Raw genomic sequence first — 22559 nt, forward strand, 5'->3', positions numbered from 1 at the left:
GCAGTTGACAATGTTAAGGTGGACATGCAATGGGTGAGATCAGAATAAGTGACCAATGCATCAGAAGGTATGGGCCCTTTTTGGTGCCAAAAGTGATTACAGGCATTATAGCACTCCATATGTGTTCAGACCATACAGTAGTCATAAAGGCCGACATCTCTCATCTATCTATCATTTGTGCTCATTTTGAGTTGTAATCCACTGATTTTGGCAATACACCTGACATGGAAGGGTTTTATGAACTGTGCCTTTTTGAGAGAAGGCGCAAAAAAGGCACAAAGCCACTAAAAAGTCTCCAAAACTACACCAGCCCAGACTTAGCTTTTTGGTGTAAGTGAAGAGAGAAATTTCAGAAAATATGTACCTGTACAAAATGTATCAAATTCTCTGTGACCATATAATATATTTGGTGCTCCTACACATTATCAGCACACACAAAAAGGTGTAGAAAAATGCTTCACTTACACCTACAATGATCAATACCAGCCAAAAAGTCTACACACCCGTTAAAATGCCCAGTTCTTGGGATGCTAAACAATAAGACAAAAGATAAATCATGTCAGAACTTTTTCCACCTTTAATGTTCTTCTAGTGAACCCCTGCTTTTGTGGATTTGGATGTGTGCTTTGGGGCATTGTCCTGCTGAAAGGTGAACTTCATCTTTGTAAAGGACGCCTAAAGATTTTGTGACAAAATTGCCTAGTATTTAGTAGGCATCGACCGATTATCAGTTTGGCAGATATGCCAATAATGCCCCGCCCCCCTCCCCGGCCAGAGGCCGCCGCTGCCCCATTGCCCCCCCCCATCCTCGGTCTTATAATTACCTGTTCCCGGGTCCACGCTACTTCTTGCTCCTGTGGCGTCCTGCATGCTGCGCAGCGCTATGACGAGTGACGTCCTCAACGCGACGTCTACCGTCAGTGCACACAGTGAGCGCTCAGGAAGCCACCGGAGCCAGAAGTAGCGCAGACCCCGGGAACAGGTAATTATAAAACCGGGGATGGGGGAGGCAATGGGGCAGCAGTGGTGGTTGGACTAGGGAGGACCCCAGGACAGGCAGGGGGAGAGAATCGGGTGGTGGCGGCGGCGGTCTCTGGCCCAGCAAAAGCTGCTGCAGTTCATTGATTTAAAGCGCCCACTCTAAATCATTGATCTGCAGCGGCTTCTGCAGTTCCCGGGGTGGGGGTTGGGTTAAATAGCGGATAACTTATACCGGAATATTGGTATAAATCATCGGCTATCAGCCTGAAAGGTCACAGATTATCGGTATCGGCCCTAAAAAAAAAATTAAAAAAAATCGGTCTATCCCTAGTATTTATAAATATTCACAATTCCCTCCACCTTGACTATGGCCTTGGTTCCAGCCCCAAAGCATGATGCAGCCAACACCATGCTTCTCTGTAGGTGTGGTGCTTTTTGGTGATGTGCAGTTTCTAAGCCAAACATACCGATTAGAATTATGGCAAAAAAGTTCAACCTTGGTTTCATTAGACCATAACACATTTTTCCACATGCTTTTGGGGAACTTGATGTGTCTTGCCACCTTATCCCATAGTTCATTAATATGAAGAATACAGGAGACCGTCAGCAGACTGATTGCAGGAGACAGGCTCCACATACTGAGCTGGAAGTTAAAGGGCTACTCCACTGCCCCAGCATTTGGAACATTGTGTTCTGAACGCTTGGAGCCAGTTGCAGGGGTCGTGACGTCACTGACAAGGCCACTCGTGACGTCACGCCACGCCCCCTCAATGCAAGTATAGGCAATACTTGCATTGAGGGGGCGTGGCATGATATCGCAAAAGGGTGGGGATGTGACATCACGGACCCCACCCAGCATTCTAAACGAACGCCAGGTGCTGAATAGAGATCGCGGGGGTTCCTAGCGGCGGGACCCCCACTATCAGACATCTTATCTCATATCCTTTGGGGATAAGATGCCTAGGGGCGGAGTACCCCTTTAAGAGTGTTGCTGCCGGTTTTCACCAAGCTATATTTATAGATCATAGAGGGTCCTCAGCATTGAGACCCGACTGATCTAAACTTTTGACATGTCTGTGAGACAGGTCAAAAGTTTATTTAAGTGACAGCAATGCTTTAGCACCATCTGTGGACGAATTAAAGATTTAGAATACATTTATTTTTGTCTCAATATAAAAAAAAAAAAATTATAATTTCAACCACTGATAAGTATCAGATTAATAATAGCAGGAGAAGCCAACATTGAACATTATTTAAACTGACCAACAAAGTTGTTGAAATGGATGGAGTTATGAACTTGTGGACAATAGGACAGTCCCCCTAGGCCAGGGCGAATCAAAAATATCCTGAAACAACATTATTCAGGGCAGAAATGTCCTTACAATCACATGCCACGTCATGGCCATCCCGATAAGGCAATCCTGGAGCATGGATCTATCATTTTCACTTAGGGGCCATAAGGCTGTCTGCTTGGCATAAATATACAGTTAACCATGTCATGTACTACTCTTCATTCTTTAATTTGTCAGACTTTACCCCTTCTTTTGCCGGTTTAGTTATCTTTTTGACAGTCTTCTTTGGCAGATGCTTTTTAGATTTTGCCTTATGCATCACTGCTGCATCTTTTAGAAGTCGCTTTCTTGCTTTAAGTCGTATAAGGTCTTCTCTCCCAATTTCAATCATCTGCTCCTCCCAAGCCTTCATTTCATTTTCATACCTGATCTTGTCATCTTGAGCCAACTGTATATACATCTGTAAGAAAACATGCACATTGTGTATATCAAATAGAGAAGACCAAAGTGGTCAAAAATGTCTGCTCCATGATCGTGCACAATCATTCTGAAGCCTATGGTACTGCAAAGCAAGTTGTATGATCCTTAAACCTCTTAAAGGGGTACTCCGGTGGAAAACTTTTTTTTTTTTTTTTTAAATAACTGATGCCAGAAAGTTAAACATATTTGTAAATTACTTCTATTTATAAAACCTAATCCTTCCAGAAATTATCAGCTGATGTATACTACAGAGGAAGTTGTGTAGCTCTTTCAGTCTGACCACAGTGTTCTCTGCTGACACCTCTGTCCGTGTCAGGAACTGTCCAGAACAGGAGCAAATCCCCATAGCAAACCTCTCCTGCTCTGAACAGTTCCTGACAAGGACAGAGGTGTCAGCAGAGAGCACCATGGTTTAAATTGACCAAGCAGATATTTCCTGCACAAATTATTTAGAAACAAACTACCAGGGTCCGGGCGAGAATGGTTTATCTTTTATTTTTACACAACCAGGGGTCTTTTTTGTGTGGAAAACAGCTCCAGAAGCTTTTGAGCCAAAGACATAAGTGGATCTATGAGAAATGAGCAGTTACCATTTCTTTTGAATACAGTTCTGGCTGAAAGTGATGGCAGCCTTACAGGTATACTAGAAAAACCTCTTTTACCTGTTTTTGTGAGTGAGGCAGTCTATTCCAGTCTTCATGGAGACTCTTCATCTTTCCCTGAATACAAAAGCAGATATCAGTAGAGAACAATTTAACTGCGCTATAAAAATTATTCCTATATTTATTCCCATGTTTATTTCCATTTAAGCATGCAGCACTGCAGAATCTGTGTGTGCTACATAAATACATTATTCTTATTGCTACTTTGCGCTCATTACTGTTTTAGCAAAATCCTTTGCCACAATCCTCCATTCTGAGTATGTACAAGTATTTTCATAAGTTTATATTTTTGTTACATTCAGATCTAGCCCCGACCAAGTAGCACTAACATAGCTGTTAGGTTTGTTACAATGCATCGGAAAGGTAAAAGCATGTTTAGAACTCAGCATGGAGTCCAGGGTAAACATGAAAAACAAGAAGGTAGGATCCAGCTCTTGATGCAAATAAAATCTGCTTATTTAGGACATAAACAGGAACAAAAGGGAGGTTACGCGTTTCAAGCATCAAGCGCTCTTAGTCATACATCATATAGAAAGGAAACATGGATATATATAGGTGGAGCAATCCCATCTGAAGCACAGGTGACATTTAACTCCTTCCAAACTTCATGATGTTCACAAGATATGAAATACATAGGCAGATGGTATTATAGCCAGGTTAAAAACTAATACATGTGAGAAGAATGGATTAAAACCAAAAAACGTATGGAGACAAGTAACCCCAATTTTACATGCCAGAAATATATAGTAGAGAAGAAAATTGGTATAGTATCTATACACATACCGTATATAGAACAGTTTTTTTCTTTTAAAAAAAAATATACATATAAATATAGTTGGAGAGAGAACGTGTATCACTGGAGAGAGAACGTGTATCACTGGAGAGAGAACGTGTATCACTGGAGAGAGAACGTGTATCACTGGAGAGAGAACGTGTATCACTGGAGAGAGAACGTGTATCACTGGAGAGAGAACGTGTATCACTGGAGAGAGAACGTGTATCACTGGAGAGAGAACGTGTATCACTGGAGAGAGAACGTGTATCACTGGAGAGAGAACGTGTATCACTGGAGAGAGAACGTGTATCACTGGAGAGAGAACGTGTATCACTGGAGAGAGAACGTGTATCACTGGAGAGAGAACGTGTATCACTGGAGAGAGAACGTGTATCACTGGAGAGAGAACGTGTATCACTGGAGAGAGAACGTGTATCACTGGAGAGAGAACGTGTATCACTGGAGAGAGAACGTGTATCACTGGAGAGAGAACGTGTATCACTGGAGAGAGACCGTGTATCACTGGAGAGAGAACGTGTATCACTGGAGAGAGAACGTGTATCACTGGAGAGAGACCGATAGAGAAAACTAAGCAGGGGAAAGAGAAATACAGTAATAAGGAGTTGGACCCAGACTGATGGGAATTAAAAACGCTACTCAAGGGAACAATATAGCCTAATTCATGAGAATAGATAAATATAATAATGTGAAGAAAATATTCACTTAATAATGAAGTATAACATCCTGGCGTTCGTTTAAGCCGAGCGGTACACGGGTTGAGCGTTTTAGAATCCAAAATATTTCTCTGTTCAATAATTTCTGTCTATGGTCTCCACCTCTCCTTGATGGATTAACCCTTTCAATAGCGGTGAACTGAAGGGAAGAGAAAATGCCTTGGTGTATCTCAGCGAAGTACTTTGATACTGCAGAGACGATTTTTGAACAGAAGTGAGGGATATCTGACAGATGCTTGCGGAGCCTTACCTTCAATGGATTAGTCGTACAGCCGACGTATTGTAGGCGACAGGTCATGCATGAAACCAGGTATATCACATATGTGGTGTTACAATTAATATATTGTTTAATGGAGAAGGTATTATTAGTAAAAGTAGTAAAAGATCTGGTTACATGCATGACCGTGCAACAAAGACATCTATTGTGTCCGCATCTGTATGAACCAGGGTAAGATAGCCATGTAGAGGACGAAGGACGAGAACTGAAAAATAGACTGGGGGACACCGATCGTGGGTGCTCGTTTTGCTATGCATTTGCAGCCTGATTTTTTAACACTCTGGAATTGAGGATCAGACAAGATCATATGCATATGTGTGTTAATGATTTTACAAATGGATGAGAAATAAGTACTGTAAGGGGCTGTTACGCCCCCTCCCATAGACTTGCATTGAGGGGGCGAGTCTTGACATCATGAGGGGCGAGGGCTATGAAGTCACAAGCTCTCGGCGCCGGCTCCAGCGTTCCAAAAAGTTTGTTCCAAATGCTGAGCAGCGGAGGACCTATTTAAGCTTTAATGAGTGACAATACCACAATTACAGAAGAATGACTAAAAGTATGAGTAACAGATCCAGATATAAAATGAAAAGATATTAGAGACACTGCTACATATCAAAACACAGGCTTGCTAGAAAGTTAAAAAAAAGTCTGCAAGTATTGACAGTATGACACTGGCTCCTCAGGACCGCCAACTGAAGAAAAGCTAGGCAACTGTGCATACTGCCTAAATAGGTTTACAAGTAAGAGTCAAGGAACTGTGCACTTATTTAGCCCCTTACGGACACATGACGTTCTCATACGTCTCCATTTCCGAGTCCTTAAGGACACATGACGTATGAGAACGTCATGTGTTTTACCGGCCCCCCGCAACCATCTGGAGCGGAGCCGGTGCCCGATGCCTGCTGAAATCGTTCAGCAGGCATCGGGGCATATCGCCCAGAGGGGTCATTATGACCCCCCATGTCGGCGGTGGCCGCAGATCGCTGGACAATTCAGTCCAGCGATCTGCGGCGGATTCCGGGTCAATCGGGTCTCCAGTGACCCGGAATTATTGGCTGATCGGGGCCGTCTCTGACGGCCCCGAACAGCCAGAGGCAGCAGGGGTGAGGTGGCACTGGTGCCACCTCACGATCGCCCTGATTCGTCGGCCGGATTACCGGCAGACCAATCAGGGCGCCTGCTGCGGGTGTCACTCCCGCAACCCGCTCTGCACCTCTTCTGGAGGACGTGAGCGGGTGCGGGACGTGCACCCCGGGTACTGGGGACCCCGATCCCCGGCGCCCCTGTTGGGATCGGGGCCCCAGGAGCAGCGGCTGCGGCGACGACGACGAGGGACTGACCTGGTGCAGCGAGGATCGTTGGAGGTGAGTGACAGCCTCCTGCTGTTGCTTAGCAACAGCTCCCAGCATGCAAAAAGGGCATGCTGGGAGCTGTAGTTATGCAACAGCAGGAGGCAGACCACCACAACTCCCAGCATTCCCTTATGGGCATGCTGGGACTTGTAGTTTTGCAACAGCTGGAGGCGCATTCTTTCTATGAAAAAGTGTACCTTCAGCTGTTGTGTAACTACAACTCCCAGCTTGCACAATCAGCTAAAGTGCATGCTGGGAGTTGTAGTGGTGCATCTGGTGGTTGCATAACTACAACTCCCAGCATGCCCGTTGGCTGTCGGTGACTGCTGAGAGTTGTAGTTTTGCAACAGCTGAAGGCACACTTAGTTAAGTAGCAAACCAGTGTGTCTCCAGCTGTTGCATAACTACAATCCCCAGCATCCCCAGCCAAAGTAGTATGCCTCCAGCTGTTGCATAACTACAACACCCAGCATGCCCTTCCGCTGTCCGTACATGCTGGGGGTTGTAGCTTTTGCAACAGCTGAAGGCACACTGGTTGCAAAACACTGAGTTTGTTACCAAACTTGGTGTTTCACAACCAGTGTGCCTCCAGCTGTTGCAAAACTACAACTCCCAGCATGCACTGATAGACCGTACATTCTGGGAGTTGTAGTTTTGCAACAGCTGGATTTCCCCCCCCCCCAATGTGAACGTACAGGGTACACTCACATGGGCGGAGGATTACAATAAGTATCCGGCTGCAAGTTTGAGGTGCGGCAAAATTTCTGCCGCAGCTCAAACTGCCAGCGAGAAACTACTGTGAACCCCCGCCCGTGCGACTGTACCCTAAAAACACTACACTAACACAATAAAATAAAAAGTAAAAAACACTACATATACACATACCCCTACACAGCCCCCCTCCCCAATAAAAATGAAAAACGTCTGGTACGCCACTGTTTCCAAAACGGAGCCTCCAGCGGTTGCAAAACTACAACTCCCAGCATGCACTGATAAACCGTACATTCTGGGAGTTGTAGTTTTGCAACAGCTGGATTTCCCCCCCCCCCCCCCCAATGTGAACGTACAGGGTACACTCACATGGGCGGAGGATTACAGTAAGTATCCGGCTGCAAGTTTGAGCTGCGTCAAATTTTCTGCCGCAGCTCAAAACTGCCAGCGAGAAACTACTGTGAACCCCCGCCCGTGTGACTGTACCCTAAAAACACTACACTACACTAACACAAAATAAAATAAAAAGTAAAAAACACTACATATACACATACCCCTATACAACCCCCCTCCCCAATAAAAATGAAAAACGTCTGGTACGCCACTGTTTCCAAAACGGAGCCTCCAGCTGTTGCAAAACAACTACTCCCAGTATTGCCAGATAGCCGTTGACTGTCCAGGCATGCTGGGAGTTTTACAACAGCTGGAGGCACCCTGTTTGGGAATCACTGGCGTAGAATACCCCTATGTCCACCCCTATGCAAGTCCCTAATTTAGGCCTCAAATGCGCATGGCGCTCTCACTTTGGAGTCCTGTCGTATTTCAAGGCAACAGTTTAGGGCCACATATGGGGTATCGCCGTACTCGGGAGAAATTGCCTAACAAATTTTGGGGGGTATTTTCTGCTATTACCCTTTTAAAAAATGTAAAATTTTTGGGAAAACAAGCATTTTAGGTAAAAAAATATATATATTTTTTTACATATGCAAAAGTCGTGAAACACCTGTAGGGTATTAAGGTTCAAATTACCCCTTGTTACGTTCCCCGAGGGGTCTAGTTTCCAAAATGGTATGCCATGTGTTTTTTTTTTTGCTGTCCTGGCACCATAGGGGCTTCCTAAATGCGGCATGCCCCCAGAGCAAAATTTGCTTTCAAAAAGCCAAATGTGACTCCTTCTCTTCTGAGACCTGTAGTGCGCCAGCAGAGCACTTTTCACCCCCCATATGGGGTGTTTTCTGAATCGGGAGAAATTGGGCTTCAAATTTTGGGGGGTATTTTCCACTATTACGCTTTTTAAAAATGTAAAATTTTTGGGAAACCAAGCATTTTAGGTAAAAAAAATATATATTTTTTTTACATATGCAAAAGTCGTGAATCACCTGTAGGGTATTAAGGTTCACTTTACCCCTTGTTACGTTCCCTGAGGGGTCTAGTTTCCAAAATGGTATGCCATGTGTTTTTTTTTGCTGTCCTGGCACCATAGGGGCTTCCTAAAGGTGACATGCCCCCCAAAAACCATTTGACGCTCCTTCCCTTCTGAGCCCTCTACTGCGTCCGCCGAACACTTTACATAGACATATGAGGTATGTGCTTACTCAAGAGAAATTGGGTTTAAAATACAAGTAAAAATTTTCTCCTTTTTACCCCTTGCAAAAATTCAAAAATTGGGTCTACAAGAACATTCGAGTGTAAAAAATGAAGATTTTGAATTTTCTCCTTCACTTTGCTGCTATTCCTGTGAAACACCTAAAGGGTTAATACACTTACTGAATGTTTTTTTGAATACTTTAGGGGGTGTAGTTTTTATAATGGGGTCTTTTATGGGGTATTTCTAATATGAAGACCCTTCAAATCCACTTCAAAACTGAACTGGTCCCTGAAAAATAGTGAGTTTGAAAATTTTGTGAAAAATTTCCAAATTGCTGCTGAACTTTGAAGCCCTCTGGTGTCTTCCAAAAGTAAAAACTCATACATTTTATGATGCAAACATAAAGTAGACATATTGTATATGTGAACCTAAAAAAAATATATTTTGAATATCCATTTTCCTTACAAGCAGAGAGCTTCAAAGTTAGAAAAATGCTAAATTTTCATTTTTTTCATCAAATTTTGGGATTTTTCACCAAGAAAGGATGCAAGTTACCGTAAAATTTTACCACTAAGTTAAAGTAGAATATGTCACGAAAAAACAATCTCGGAATCAGGATGATAACTAAAAGCATTCCAGAGTTATTAATGTTTAAAGTGACAGTGGTCAGAATTGCAAAAAACGCTCCTTAAGGTATAAAATGGCCTGGTCCTTAAGGGGTTAGAGGTTCTCATTTCTGGATATACCGTATTTATCGGCGTATAACACGCACCCCCATTTTAACAGGGAAAAGTAAAAAAAATAAAATGTAAAATAAATGACTGACTAAATGCCACATCATCCCCCCAACTTCTTTTTCTTCTGCACCTCAGTTTGGTCCCGTCCCCTCCAGTGCCTTTTATCAGTCTCTGTGCCACATTTACCCCTCTCATCACCACCCATATCTCATCATTTCCCCGTCATAGACCACCACTAGCCATACAGACATTAAGCATTTAGTGCCTCCCCCACCATCATTTCCCCCTGTCTCATCATCCCCCACCCTGTCTCATCATGCCCTCCCATCATTCCCCCCCTGATCATCCCCCACCGTCTCATCATCCTCCACCCTGTCTCATGCCCCCCATATCATTTCCCCATCTCATCATCCCCCACCGTCTCATCATGCCGCCCATCATTTCCCCCTGTCTCATCATCCCCCCACCCTCTCTCATCATGTCCCCCATCATTCCCCCCTCATCATTTCCCCCTGTCTCATCATCCCCCCATCATGTGGTCTTCAACCTGCGGACCTCCAGATGTTGCAAAACTACAAGTCCCAGAATGCCTGGACAGCCAACGGCTGTCCGAGCATGCTGGGCGTTGTAGTTTTGCAACATCTGGAGGTCCGCAGGTTGAAGACCACTATTCTTCCACTTTCCTTACCTGGCTGCGCTTCGGCTGTCTTGCGGGCTGACGTCCTATCGGCTGTCTTGATGAGTGACATCCTATCCCGGCTTCTCTGCGTGGCATCAGGGATGTCACTTTTCAGCGGCGACTACAGGAAATGAAAAGTGACGTCACTGATGCCGCGCAGAGAAGCCGGCAGAGGACGTCACTGAGAGCAGCTCGCAAGACCCTCCGCCTGACCTGCCCAAGCGCAGCCAGGTAAGGAAAATAAACAAAATTATGAAAAGCGGGGGAAAGGGGGAATGATGAGGGAGGGGGGAGGTAGGGAAAATGAAAAGTAAAACTGTCACTTGTTTTCTCCCGCACGATCCATAGGTACTGGTGGATAGTGCGGGAGATGCTGAGTAAAAGGTAGGGTAGATCCAGACAAGGTAGGGCTCATTTTAATCAGCGTCTCCCGCACTATCCACCAGTACCTGTGGATAGTGCGGGAGAAAACAAGTGACAGTTTTCCAGAGCGGGGAGGAGACGCTGCTGGTCACCGATTTAAAGTGGCCGCAGCCGTGCTGCTAATACTTAAAGGGTAGCTCCCACCATCCTATTTTTTTTTTTCTTGCTAGCCCATTCCACCTCCGCCCCCGCTACGGCACTAGCCCATTCCCTCCCCCCCCCGCCCCGCATACCCCGTTCCCTCATTACACTTGCAGTTACTGCAGAGTCCGGCAGTGGGCGTGCAGGGACAGCGGCGGCGATGTTCGGGGGGAGTGGCCTCCCAGCCAGTTGCCGGGGAGCCAATGCGCTCGCTCCCGCCTGTCTGATTGACAGGCAGGGAGCGAGTGCAGCCTAACTGAAAAAGGACTGATTGACACTCCAAAATCAGTCCTTTTTCAGTAGCCGGTTTTTAAATGTAAATTAAACCTTTTTAATGAAAAAATAAATAAATAAAAGTATATTAGATATATGTTGTAGTACATAAGTACTACAACATATCAAAAAATAAAGTTGGTGACAGTGCCCATTTAACAAGCAGCCGCTTTAAATCAGTGACCAGAAGACTTATTGCCTTAAATTTAAGTTTTAAAAGTGCGTGTTATACGCCGATAAAGACGGTATTATCCTACTAAATGTGCTCCTGGTTTGGCTGAACCTTTAGGTAAACTGCTGATCTACAAATCCCCAATTACCTATGAACAGTTAATTCTAGAGCAAAAGAGAATCATCAATGGATCACAAAACAATAATTTATGGTACTGCAACAGAAACAAGCAAGCAAAAAACACTGCAATGTAAGTGCATACCGATAAGGAAGGGCCTTTAGCTTCATGAAAATGTTCAGACATATAAATGTTGTAAGCATTACGGGATCCTTTGGGTTTTCCAAGCATTGTCAACTCCTGGGACAAAAGGAAAAAGTAGTTATGTTCTGTTCACAGAACTGAAGGCAAAAACGACTAAACATTTCAGATCCCCTGCGTACAGGACTGATCAATTATTATTCAACATACTGAAAGGAGGAAGATGAAGGAGGCCAACAGAAGGACCTCCCGGTATCCTTAAGCAACTATGAATAGCGGAGTAGAAAAATCTATTCAAAATGAGGCAATGTTGTGTATTCAGTATACACGTTATGCGAAGGAGTGAAAGGAAGGTCACTGCGGTCTTTCAGTGATTGGACAAAAATTCCTTGGGTCACAATGAACACTAGGCCATAAACATACCATAAAAAGAGGCCCAATAATCTCAAATAAAAGGGTACAAGAGTATCTCTCTAGCAACCAGTATGTACAGCACAAAGGTTCTACACAGTGTTGATAACAGAGACATCACTCACCATATCAGACTGTTAGGTTTTTATGTTTTTGGTGTCTGACATATTAGTCAGGAGATCCCATAACCCATACAGATAACATATCCATAGAGCTCACTCACCCATACCAGCCCAGCAAAGTGTCATTTTGGCCTATTTTCTGGTGGTTTGCATCGTGTTTGCATTTTTCTGCTGGATTATAAAGCTAATACATCTGTGCTATTCCACAGAGCAGGATCCAGTCAAAAAACAAACACCATGAGATATACAGTTCTTTTTATAATGTGGGAGTACAACACATGCCACATAAATATTTGGCAGAGATATCTATCAAGGAGTCCCCTGATATATTGTATAAAGATGTGGTGTGAAAATAGCCTTAAAAGGGGTACTCCGCCCCTAGACAAATTATCCAAAGGATAGGAGATAAGATGTCTGATCGCAGGGGTCCCACCGCTGGGAACCCACATGATCTCTCCTGCACACCCCCTGTCATCTGCAGCACGGAGCGAACTTTGCTCCGTGCCTGATGAGGAGCAATACAGGGACCGGAGTATCGTAACATCACGGCCCGCCCCCCGTGACGTCACACCCGCGCCCTCAATGCAAGTCTATATTTACAGATTTGTAAATCCCTTTTATTTAAAATCTTAACACTTCCAGTACTTATCAGCTGTTTTATTCTACAGAGGAAGTTCTTTTATTTTTGTATTTCCTTTCTGTCTGTCCACAGTGCTCTCTGCTGACACCTGTGTCAATTTCAGGAACTCTCCAGCTTAGGAGCAAATCCCCATAGCAAACCTATCCTAGGTTTGCTATGGGGATTTGCTCCTACGCTGGACAGTTCCTGAAATGGACAGAGGTGTCAGCAGAGAGCAATGTGGTCAGACAGAAAGGAAATTCAAAAATAAAATAAATTCCCCTGGGAAATACAGCAGCTGATAAGTACTTGAGGGATTAAGATTTTTAAATAAAAGTAATTTGCAAATCTGTTTAACTTTGTCACCGGTTGATTAAAAAAATAAAAATAAATTGTTTTCCACTGGAGTACCCCTTTAATAATCATTTTCATTCTCTTACCCTCCTATGTCTTATGTGCTTTCTCTTCACCAGCCTTCGTTTCCTTTTATCCTTTAACAGCTCCAGTTCCAGGGGACTCAACTTCTCTTTGTATTTTCGAACGTCATCTTTGTATTTCAATCTTTCTTCATTTGCAGCCTCTATATAGGGCTAAAATAAAACAGAACAAGAAAACCCCAACTACAGTGAATTACTAAGCACATGTATTCAATATTTGGATTCATTTGGATCAGTAGTCTTCAACCTGTTCCCTTTTGCAAGAGGATGTGAACATAACTCACAGCATGGACAGCTACACAAGTGACTTTGTACATGTTGCAGTTATGGATAAGATTGGATATAATAAAATAAAACAAATCTGATGCTTTAAAGAGAACAGATGAGATTTACCAATAACTGTGTACCATGTGTTCTAAATTGGCAAATCTGCACTCAAGTTATAAAAAAAAACAAAAAAACATGTAGTAGGATATGAAACAAATGAAACAACATTAGACATGTTAGGGATTTCTTTTGCCAACATTGCTGCTTTCTATTTTCAAAAATATTTTGTGCTTATTTTCAATAAATCTGATCTATTGTACAACTCATCTATTTCATTTGTTATAGACACTTATTCAAAACTGCCAAATAGGCCACAAAAAGTGACTAAAACACAAGATCAATTATGTATGCACTGTGTACTTTGCTTAGCTCTCCACATATTCACCTTCAAGTCTTCTTATGCTTTATGAACAAAAATTGCTGCAGTATAAAGCCAAGAGAAAGGGGAAAGGTACTGATGAGACAGGAGGTGAAGTTGTGTCTACTTTACACTCCTTTTTATGTTTGCTGGTGGTCATTAATGCTAATTTTGTGACTCTAGAATCCAAGTAGACATTCTCCAGCATAAACATGACTTTTGAGATAAAATATGGGCATACTGCACAGTGTCAACTAGGGCTGGGCGGTATGACCAAATGTGTGTATCGCGGTATTTTTTTAAACTTTTGGCGGTTCCACGGTATATAACGGTATCTCCTAGCAAACCTCCCTGCCATATTAATTATCAGCCCACATCCCCATCGGGGAAAATACTCACATATCACCCGCAAGAGATGCCCTCCTCGTTTGTTGCATCCGCCGGCGCTGACACACTATACTGTGCTGTATCCCTATGCCCGGGCTGCAAAAGGTAAACCAAGTAAACTTTAACGTATGTTCCGACGTCGGCATTACGCTGAGGAAGGGAACGTCTGAGAGCCGTCAGCCTATCACCGGCCGCAGCGATGTTCCGCCTCGGCTAGTGATAGGCTGAGCGCACTGTCATGTAAGAAGCCGGCTCCTTACATGACAGTGGGCTCAGTCTATCACCGGCCGAGGCGGAACATCGCTGCGGCCGGTGATAGGCTGACGGCTCTCAGACGTTCCCGTCCCCAGGAAACAGATGAGGCTGGTACCAGACCAACGGGAGGTGAGTTAAAGTTTATTTTGTTTAGTTTTTGTAGCCTGGGCATAGGGATATCGCACAGTATAGAGCAGTGGTCTTCAACCTGCGGACCTCCAGATGTTGCAAAACTACAACTCCCAGCATGCCGAGACAGCCGTTGGCTGTCCGGGCATGCAGGGAGTTGTAGTTTTGTAACAACTGGAGGTCCAAGACCACTGGTATAGAGTGTCAACGCCAGTGGCCACAACAAACAGGACGCTTGCGGGTGACATGTGAGTAGTACCCTGATGGGGACATCGCTGCGCTGTGCTGATAATTGGGGGGAAGGGGAGAGGGGGGTGGGGACAGAACAGCGCTAGTCACAACTCGCTAGTCACATAGGATTAGTTCCCCGATGTGGGGACAGCGCAGTGGGCTGATAATACATTAATTCCCGAGGGGGAGGGGCCAAACCGGTATTGCGGTATGGGTTAAAATTCATGTTGTGCAGCACAAAATTTTTGGCATTCAGTATGAACCAGTATACCGCCCAGCCGTAGTGTCAACCATACTGCTGTAAATTAATAGAAGGGAACAGGAATCAGCTTTGTTACATTATCTTTATTACTTTTCTGGCAGATTCGGAAAGTCCTCTCCATTCCAGGGCAAGTATTTTAGAAATTTCTGTCAACTTTGCTTCTGTAGATAAGATAAACAAACATTAATAACAAGTACAAATTCTGAAAATAAATGCATGTGTAAAACATTGGGGGCAATATATTCTCTGTAGAGCTACCTATTAAGTTGTGCGACTTACATGGAATCGTGATCACTTCCTTAATGGCAAATACGTAAAATTTCCCTGCGGCTTAAACAAGTTACAGAACAATTTCCACGGGGGAAGCTCTGTAGCTAGCAGAGCCTATGGAAGCCAACAGCCAAGCAGGAATAGGGAATACGTACAAATACCCTACTAACAACTTTAGCCACCCCCTACCTGTATGCTCTATTAGAGCATGAAGATATAACATGGGCATCCCTCTTAGGGCTGGTTCACATCATGTTTTCTCCCATACGGGAGCGCATACGGCAGGGTGGGAGCTAAAACCTTGCGCTCCCGTATGCCTTTCTATGCGCTCCCGTATGTCATTCATTTCAATGAGTCAGCCAGAGTGAAACGTTCGGTCGGCTCATTTTTGCACCGTATGCGCTTTTTCCCCGGACCTAAAACTGTGGTCAACCACGGTTTTAGGTCCGGTTATAAAAGCGCATAGGGAACAAAAATGAGCCGACTGAACGTTTCACTCCGGCCGGCTCACTGAAATGAATTAGATACGGGAGCGCATAGAAAGGCACATGGGAGCGCGAGGTTTTAGCTCCCACCCTGCCGTATGCGCTCCCGTATGGGAGAAAACGTGATGTGAACCCAGCCTTAGCCAGAAGGGTACAGCTCCTGCAATAAAGGACCTAGCTTGCTTGTTTATTACATTTGATTTAAAATGCAGCCATGTAATAATTCACACCAGGACGTGCCAGCAGCTTTTCATGGCGGTGCTGGCTGGGATACGCTACTTAGTCAGCTGACAATTAGGGTAACTTGCCCACAAGTAGAAAATACTCCTTTAAAGAGGGCCTGTGGCTAACCCCCAAAATATGAGATTGCATTATTGTTAAATAGCTTAGGATGACCTGATCACACATCCTTTTACAGTTTCTTGCTCTGCCCTTCTGTTCCTGGGATATGAGGAATTATACTTTGACAATTCAGGTAATCATTCAGATGTGAGTGACTCAGGTGATGGGGAGGATTATACAGTCAGGGGTGTGTATTAGGCATACACACCCCTCAATGTACAACAATCACACCCCACAACTGTATAATCCCGCCGATCACCTGATTCGCTGAATTGTCAGACAAACTATAGAGCCTCATATCTCAAGAACCGGAGGACATATCAAGAAACTGTAAAAAGGTTGTGTGATCAGGTCATCCTTGGCTTTACTTAACCAGTTAAGGACCCATGCCGTAAAGGTAAGCCATGACGCCCTGGTACTTAAGGACCCATGACGTACCGCATGGGATGTCGATCAACAGGCACCCCGCGCAAATGCCCAGGGGGGTCATCAGACCCCCCCCCCCCCGTGTCGGCGATCGTCACAAATCGCAGGTGAATTCACACCGGAGATTTGCGGCAATTCTGGGTCATACGGGTCTCCGGTGACTTGGAAAATACGGGGAAACCGACGAGGACCGGCGCCGAAGGTCCCCTTACCCATCGGCAGCGAGCGGCGGCGGTGATTGGTGGCAGAAGAGGACGGCGATGCAGCTCCCTGGATCCTATGGAAGCCGGTGAGTTGCCTAGCAACATCTGGAGGGCTACAGTTTGAGACCACTATACAGTAGTCTCTAAACTGTAGCCCTCCAGATGTTGCAAAACTACAACCCCCAGCATGCCCAGACAGCTGTTTGCTGTGTGGGTATGATGGGATTTGCAATTTAGCAACAGCTGGAGGGCTACAGTTTGGAGATCATTGTGCACTGGTTTCTGTGGCCCTCTAGATCTTGCAAAACTACAACTCCTAGCATGCCCACACAGCAGTTTGCTGTCTGGGCACGCTGGGATTTGTAGTTTTGCAACATCTGGAGGGCCACAGTTTGGAGATCACTGTGCAGTGGTCTCTAAACTGTAGCCCTCCAGACCTCCAGATGTTGCAAAACTACAAATCTCAGCATGTCCAAACAGCTGTCTCAGCATGCGGGGAGTTGTATTTGCGTACCTCCAGGTGTTCCATAACTACATCTCTCAGCATGCCCTACAGCGGTCAGTACATGCTGGGAGTTGTAGTTTTGCAACAGCTGGAGGCACACTGGTTGGAAAATACCGAGTTGGGTAACAGAACCTCACTGAAGGTTTTCCAACCAGTGTGCCTCCAGCTGTAACAAAAGTACAACTCCAAGTATGCACGGTCTGTCAGTACATGCTGGGAGTTGTAGTTTTGAAACAGCTGGAGGTTTGTACAGGGTACATTCACACAGGCGGGTTTACAGTAAGTTTCCTGCTTGAAGTTTGAGCTGCGGCAAATTTTACGCCACAGCGCAAACTCCTAGCGGGAAACTCACTGTAAAACTCCGGCAGTGCGAATGTATCCTAAAAATACTACACTACACTAACACATAATAAAGGGTAAAACACTACATATACACCCCTTACACGGTCCGCCCCCGGATAAAAATGAAAAAGTATTGTACGGCAGTGTTTCCAAAACGGAGCCTCAAGCTGTTGCAAAACAACAACTCCCAGCATTTCCGGACAGCCGCTGACTGTCCAGGCATGCTGAGAGTTTAGCAACAGCTGGAGGCAACCTGTTTGGGAATCACTGGCGTATAATACCCCTATGTAATCCCTAATTTAGTCCTCAAATGCGCATGGAGCCCTCTCACTTCGGAGCCCTGTCGAATTTCATGGAAACAGTTTAGGGCCACATATGGGGTATTTCCGTACTCGGGAGAAATTGCACTACAAATTTTGGGGGGCTTTTTCTCCCTTTTCCCCTTATGAAAAGGAAAAGTTGGGGGCTACACCATCCTGTTAGTGTAAAAAAAAAAAAAAAATTGTACTAACATGCTGGTGTTGCCCCATAGTTTTTATTTTCACAAGCGGTAAAATAAAAATAAAAAAAGACCCCCAAAATTTGTAACACAATTTCTCCTGAGTATAGAAATACCCCACATATGGGCCTAAAATGCTCTGCGGGCACACAACAAGGCTCAGGAGTGAGAGCGCACTGTGTACATTTGAGGCCTAAAATGGTGATTTGCACAGGGGTGGCCGATTTTACAGTGGTTCTGACATAAACGCAAATAAATATCCACATGTGACCCCATTTTGGAAACTACACCCCTCACGGAATGTAACAAGGGGTAGAGTGAGCCTTAACACCCCACAGGTGTTTGACGAATTTTCATTAAAGTTGGATGGGAAAATGAAAAAAATAATTTTTTCACTAAAATGCTGGTGTTACCCTAAATTTTTCATTTTCACAAGGGAAAATAGGAAAAAAGCCACCAAAATTTTAAGAACATACCCCATAGGTGGATGTAAAGTGCTCTGCTGGTGCACTACAATGCTCAGAAGAGAAGGAGCGCCATTAGGATTATGGAGAGAAAATTTGTCCGGAATTGAAGGCCACGTGTGTTTACAAAGCCCCCATTGTGCCAGAACAAAGGACCCCCCACACGTGACCCCATTTTGGAAACTTCACCCCTCATGTAATGTAATAAGGGGTAAAATGAGCATTAACACCCCACAGGTGTCCGACAGATTTTTGGAACAGAGGTGCATGAAAAAGAGGATTTTTGTGTACTCACCGTAAAATCTCTCTCTCGTAGTCTTCATTGGGAGACACCTAACTGATGGGTATATGCTCTTGACACTAGGAAAAAAAGTCGGCTCCTCCCTGGCAGGATATACCTGCCCACCTGCAGTGAGGTAATCAGTTTTGTCACAAAGCAGTAGGAGAAGCCAACAAGGAAATACGTCTGAAAGACCATAAAAAGGAATCCCGGATAACAACCCAAGAACCGGAAAGAATAGTCCAGAAAAAAGATGAAGAAATGGGTGGGTGCGGTGTCCCCCAATGAAGACTACGAGAAAGATTTTACGGCGAGTACACAAAAATCCTCTTTTCTCGGTCGTTCTTCATTGACACCTAACTGATGGGACGTACTAAAGCAGTCCCCTAGGGTGGTAAAAAACAACCACCGGAGAAAAGGAATCATTCCTAAGACTGGACTCACGTGTCCACAAGGCCCGCGAATGAGGCTCCCAGGCTGGAAACACACTAGGCACAAAAGAAGTCCTGGAAGAACACTCGTCCAAGGAGATGGACTAGAACGCCAAGGAAAAGGCCGCCCCTGTAGAGACCCAAGACACCCGAGTCACATAGAGAGACAAAAAACCACAGGGAAAAAAAAAAAAGATTGAAAACAAACATGCACGAAAAATTAGTAAAGGAGTGCCGAACAGAAAAAAAACGCCTCAAACTAATTGGATCGCGGAGGAGTCTTGACAGGAACACTCCACATGCCCAAAGCCTGAACCATCACCCAGGCCCGAGGAACCGGAAGAGCCGCCGAAAAGGAAGGTACGCCCCCGCATCCTACGACAGAGTCCAAGAGAAAGAGACCAACCAGTCCTAGACCCCGGAGGTCTAAGCGGACCAGTGCACACTAAAGAAACATCCTGCCAGAATGGGAACGGAGGGGGAAACAAATGAGAACCCAGTTGGGATTCTCAGGATCTATGCACAGGAAGGATGACTCCAGAAGACTTCGGTATCCGTACAGTACAACTGACACCAACAAAAGGGAAGGAAAAACCCACCCCTTCCAGGGAGATTGTACAAACTTCTCCAACAGAGGTGAGAGCCAAACTGCATGAGCAGCAGTAGCCAATCAAAAAAAACAGACAAAGGATTACTTAACTAAAAGAAACCCCGAAAAAACTTGCAGGGACCCTACTACAGATCCCGCCCCCAGCAGTGAGGTACGGGAAAACTGACTATATTCACAGCAGTCCAGAGGTCAGAGACAGATGGTGGCGGAAACACAGGCGATAATTGTGCCCCTATGTTATAGATGGAAGGGCGGGGAGGCTGAGAAACTCAACCCCCTGGGAAATAGAGGGCGGCAGGGGAGCTGTAAAAAGCAGCCCTGACCTCTTGTATAGTGTCCATTGGACACAATGGTCAGTTCTACGTATATCGCGCACAGCAGTGGAGTATCGTAACACCAGCCGCCGAGATGAGGGACAGGCAGTGTAGTAAACTATGCAGACCGATGTGTGGCTTACTGGTATGGAGCCATAGCGAACAGCGAGTCATTCCGAGGGAAACCCCGCACAATAGAGAAGTACCAGAAGACCAGTCACAGATACATCAGCCGTGTGATGTTCGACAGATGGAGTAGGAAACCTGCAGACCACTGACTGGCTCTGTGGTATGGGTCCATAGAAAAAAAAAACACAAGTCATTTCATCAGCACCTTGCATAGCAGTGAGGTACCGCAGAAACATCAGCCATTTGATGTGTGACAGGCGGCGTAGGCGACCATACAGACCACTGTCTGGCTTACTGGAAGGGTCCATAGTAGGCAACGGGACACTCCGTCGGATGTCTCAGAAATAGTGAGGTACCAGAAATCCGGCCGCAGATACATCCGCCATTTGATGTAGGACAGGCGGTGTAGGAAACCCATGCAGACTAACGTCTGGCTTACTGGTATGGGTCCATAACAGACAATGGGTCAACAGACAATGCTAGTCGGCACCTCGCACAGCAGAGAGGTACCAGAACGCCAGTCGCAGATCCAAAGCCGTCTGATGTAGGGCAGGCAATGTAGGCAACCATGCAGACCAGTGTCTGGCTTACTGGTATGGGTCCATAGATTTCGATCCATCCCGTCGGCACCTCACACAGTAGTGAGGTACCGGAACTCCAGCAGTAGATACATCAGACGTTTGATGTAGGACAGGCGTTGTAGGAAAAACCCTGCAGACTACTGGTATGGGTCCATAGAAGACCATGGGACACCCTGTCGGACACCTCCTACAGTAGTGAGGAATCGGGATACCAGCCGCAGCTGGCGGTGTAGGTAACTATGTAGACCACTGTCTGGCCTACTGGTAAGGTTCCGGGTAGACAACAGAACACCCCATCGGGCACCCCCCAAGCAATGGGATACCAAGTGTGAGCTGTGGACGAAGCAGCCGTGAATTGAGAAATATACAAGACGACTGTCTGGCATAATAATGTCAGGGCTGATCCATGCCCGCAGGAATATTCCCCAGCGGACCGTGTGCTGTATAAGAGGACCCGTAGTGCTAACCCCGGATGCGATAGCATGTGGAGAAGGAAATCCCATAGCATGACATACCAAGAACCCCCCTAGGATGGATGGCTAACAGACCTGACAGATGAAGAATCTTAAAAGAAACCTGAGTGACTGCCAGGAACGCCAAATAACTTGCCCACTGTATGGGAATCAGTGGTAGAAGGGAAGACAATGATGGAATATGAACCCACAATTTCAAGGGGAATAGAGTCCCTGGTAACAACCCGCCATGGCGGATTTCATGTGCTCCATGAAGTGAGCAACCATAAAAAAAAGAAACTATAATACAAGTGTTGGCCACAAGAGGGCGACATACACCAAAAAATGGTCAAAGTGACCAAGAATTATGTATTACATTTTTTTATTTATTTACAGAAAATATTTCAGTATGGACTTCAGCCGACCAAAACTACGGGAAGGGGAACATAGCCCAAGTGGAGCTTATAAATTATCACCCCGCTAATTTATTTCCCATATGTCCTGGGATCTGAACCCAGGACCCCAGCACTATAATGGAACAGTGCTAAACAGTGAAACACCATGCTGCCCTTCCATAAGCGGCAGCAGAAAGTCCCTGAGGAGCGGCGGTTCATAGCAGTGCTACAAGAGTCTGCTAAGTCGCCGCTCCGGAATGGGACAGCAGCGGGCCAGACCGCGAGCTCTCAACGGCAGCTGCGGCGGGAGCCGAATCCGCTGCCCACGCCGACCCCGGACACGGGGAAGGAGGGCGGGTGAAAAAACCTCCCTTTGCAGCTCGCGAGCCAGATAGGAGGATCTCTGATCTCTCGGCTTCGCACGCTGAGCCGGGGAGGAAGAAGGGTGAAGTTATACCGCCCTAGTGAAGGGGAAAGAAGAGAGGCGGCAATGCGCCACCAGGACCTTGCACTCCCGGCGGCTGAGTTATACATATGTCGCCGCAGAGTGCACACGCCGAGAGAAATGCCCGGCGAGAAGGAACAGCGAGGCCGTTTCCGAGGTGAGCCGGCAAAGGCTCCTGTGGAGGGAGCTGCCGCAACTCAGTATCCATAATACACAACCCCCCCAGGGAACCTGAGGGAGCCCCATATGAACCCCCAATAAAGGATAGAGTCCCTATGAACCCCCAATAACCCACAGGGAGGGAGGGAGGGG

At 45.5% G+C, this 22559-nt stretch overlaps 1 protein-coding gene across 2 annotated transcripts in view; it reads right to left on the reverse strand.

Moving 5' to 3' along the window:
* Positions 1–2128: 2128 nt before the first annotated feature.
* Positions 2129–22559, reverse strand: part of TFAM (transcription factor A, mitochondrial) — a 30785-nt gene continuing 10354 nt past the window's right edge. Inside the window, exons 4-8 of one of the 2 annotated variants that reach the window (XM_056529953.1) lie at positions 15165–15235; positions 13129–13278; positions 11540–11635; positions 3416–3472; positions 2129–2733 (exon numbers count right to left, since the gene is read on the reverse strand). In XM_056529953.1, the coding sequence (XP_056385928.1) occupies positions 2485–2733; positions 3416–3472; positions 11540–11635; positions 13129–13278; positions 15165–15235 (623 nt within the window). In that variant the 3' untranslated portion in view covers positions 2129–2484. The remainder of the gene's footprint in view (positions 2734–3415; positions 3473–11539; positions 11636–13128; positions 13279–15164; positions 15236–22559) is intronic. The other variant, XM_056529952.1, reaches the window with a different exon arrangement.

The sequence above is a fragment of the Hyla sarda genome, chromosome 7 (genome assembly GCF_029499605.1).
Source record: "Hyla sarda isolate aHylSar1 chromosome 7, aHylSar1.hap1, whole genome shotgun sequence".
Classification (NCBI taxonomy): Eukaryota; Metazoa; Chordata; class Amphibia; order Anura; family Hylidae; genus Hyla; species Hyla sarda.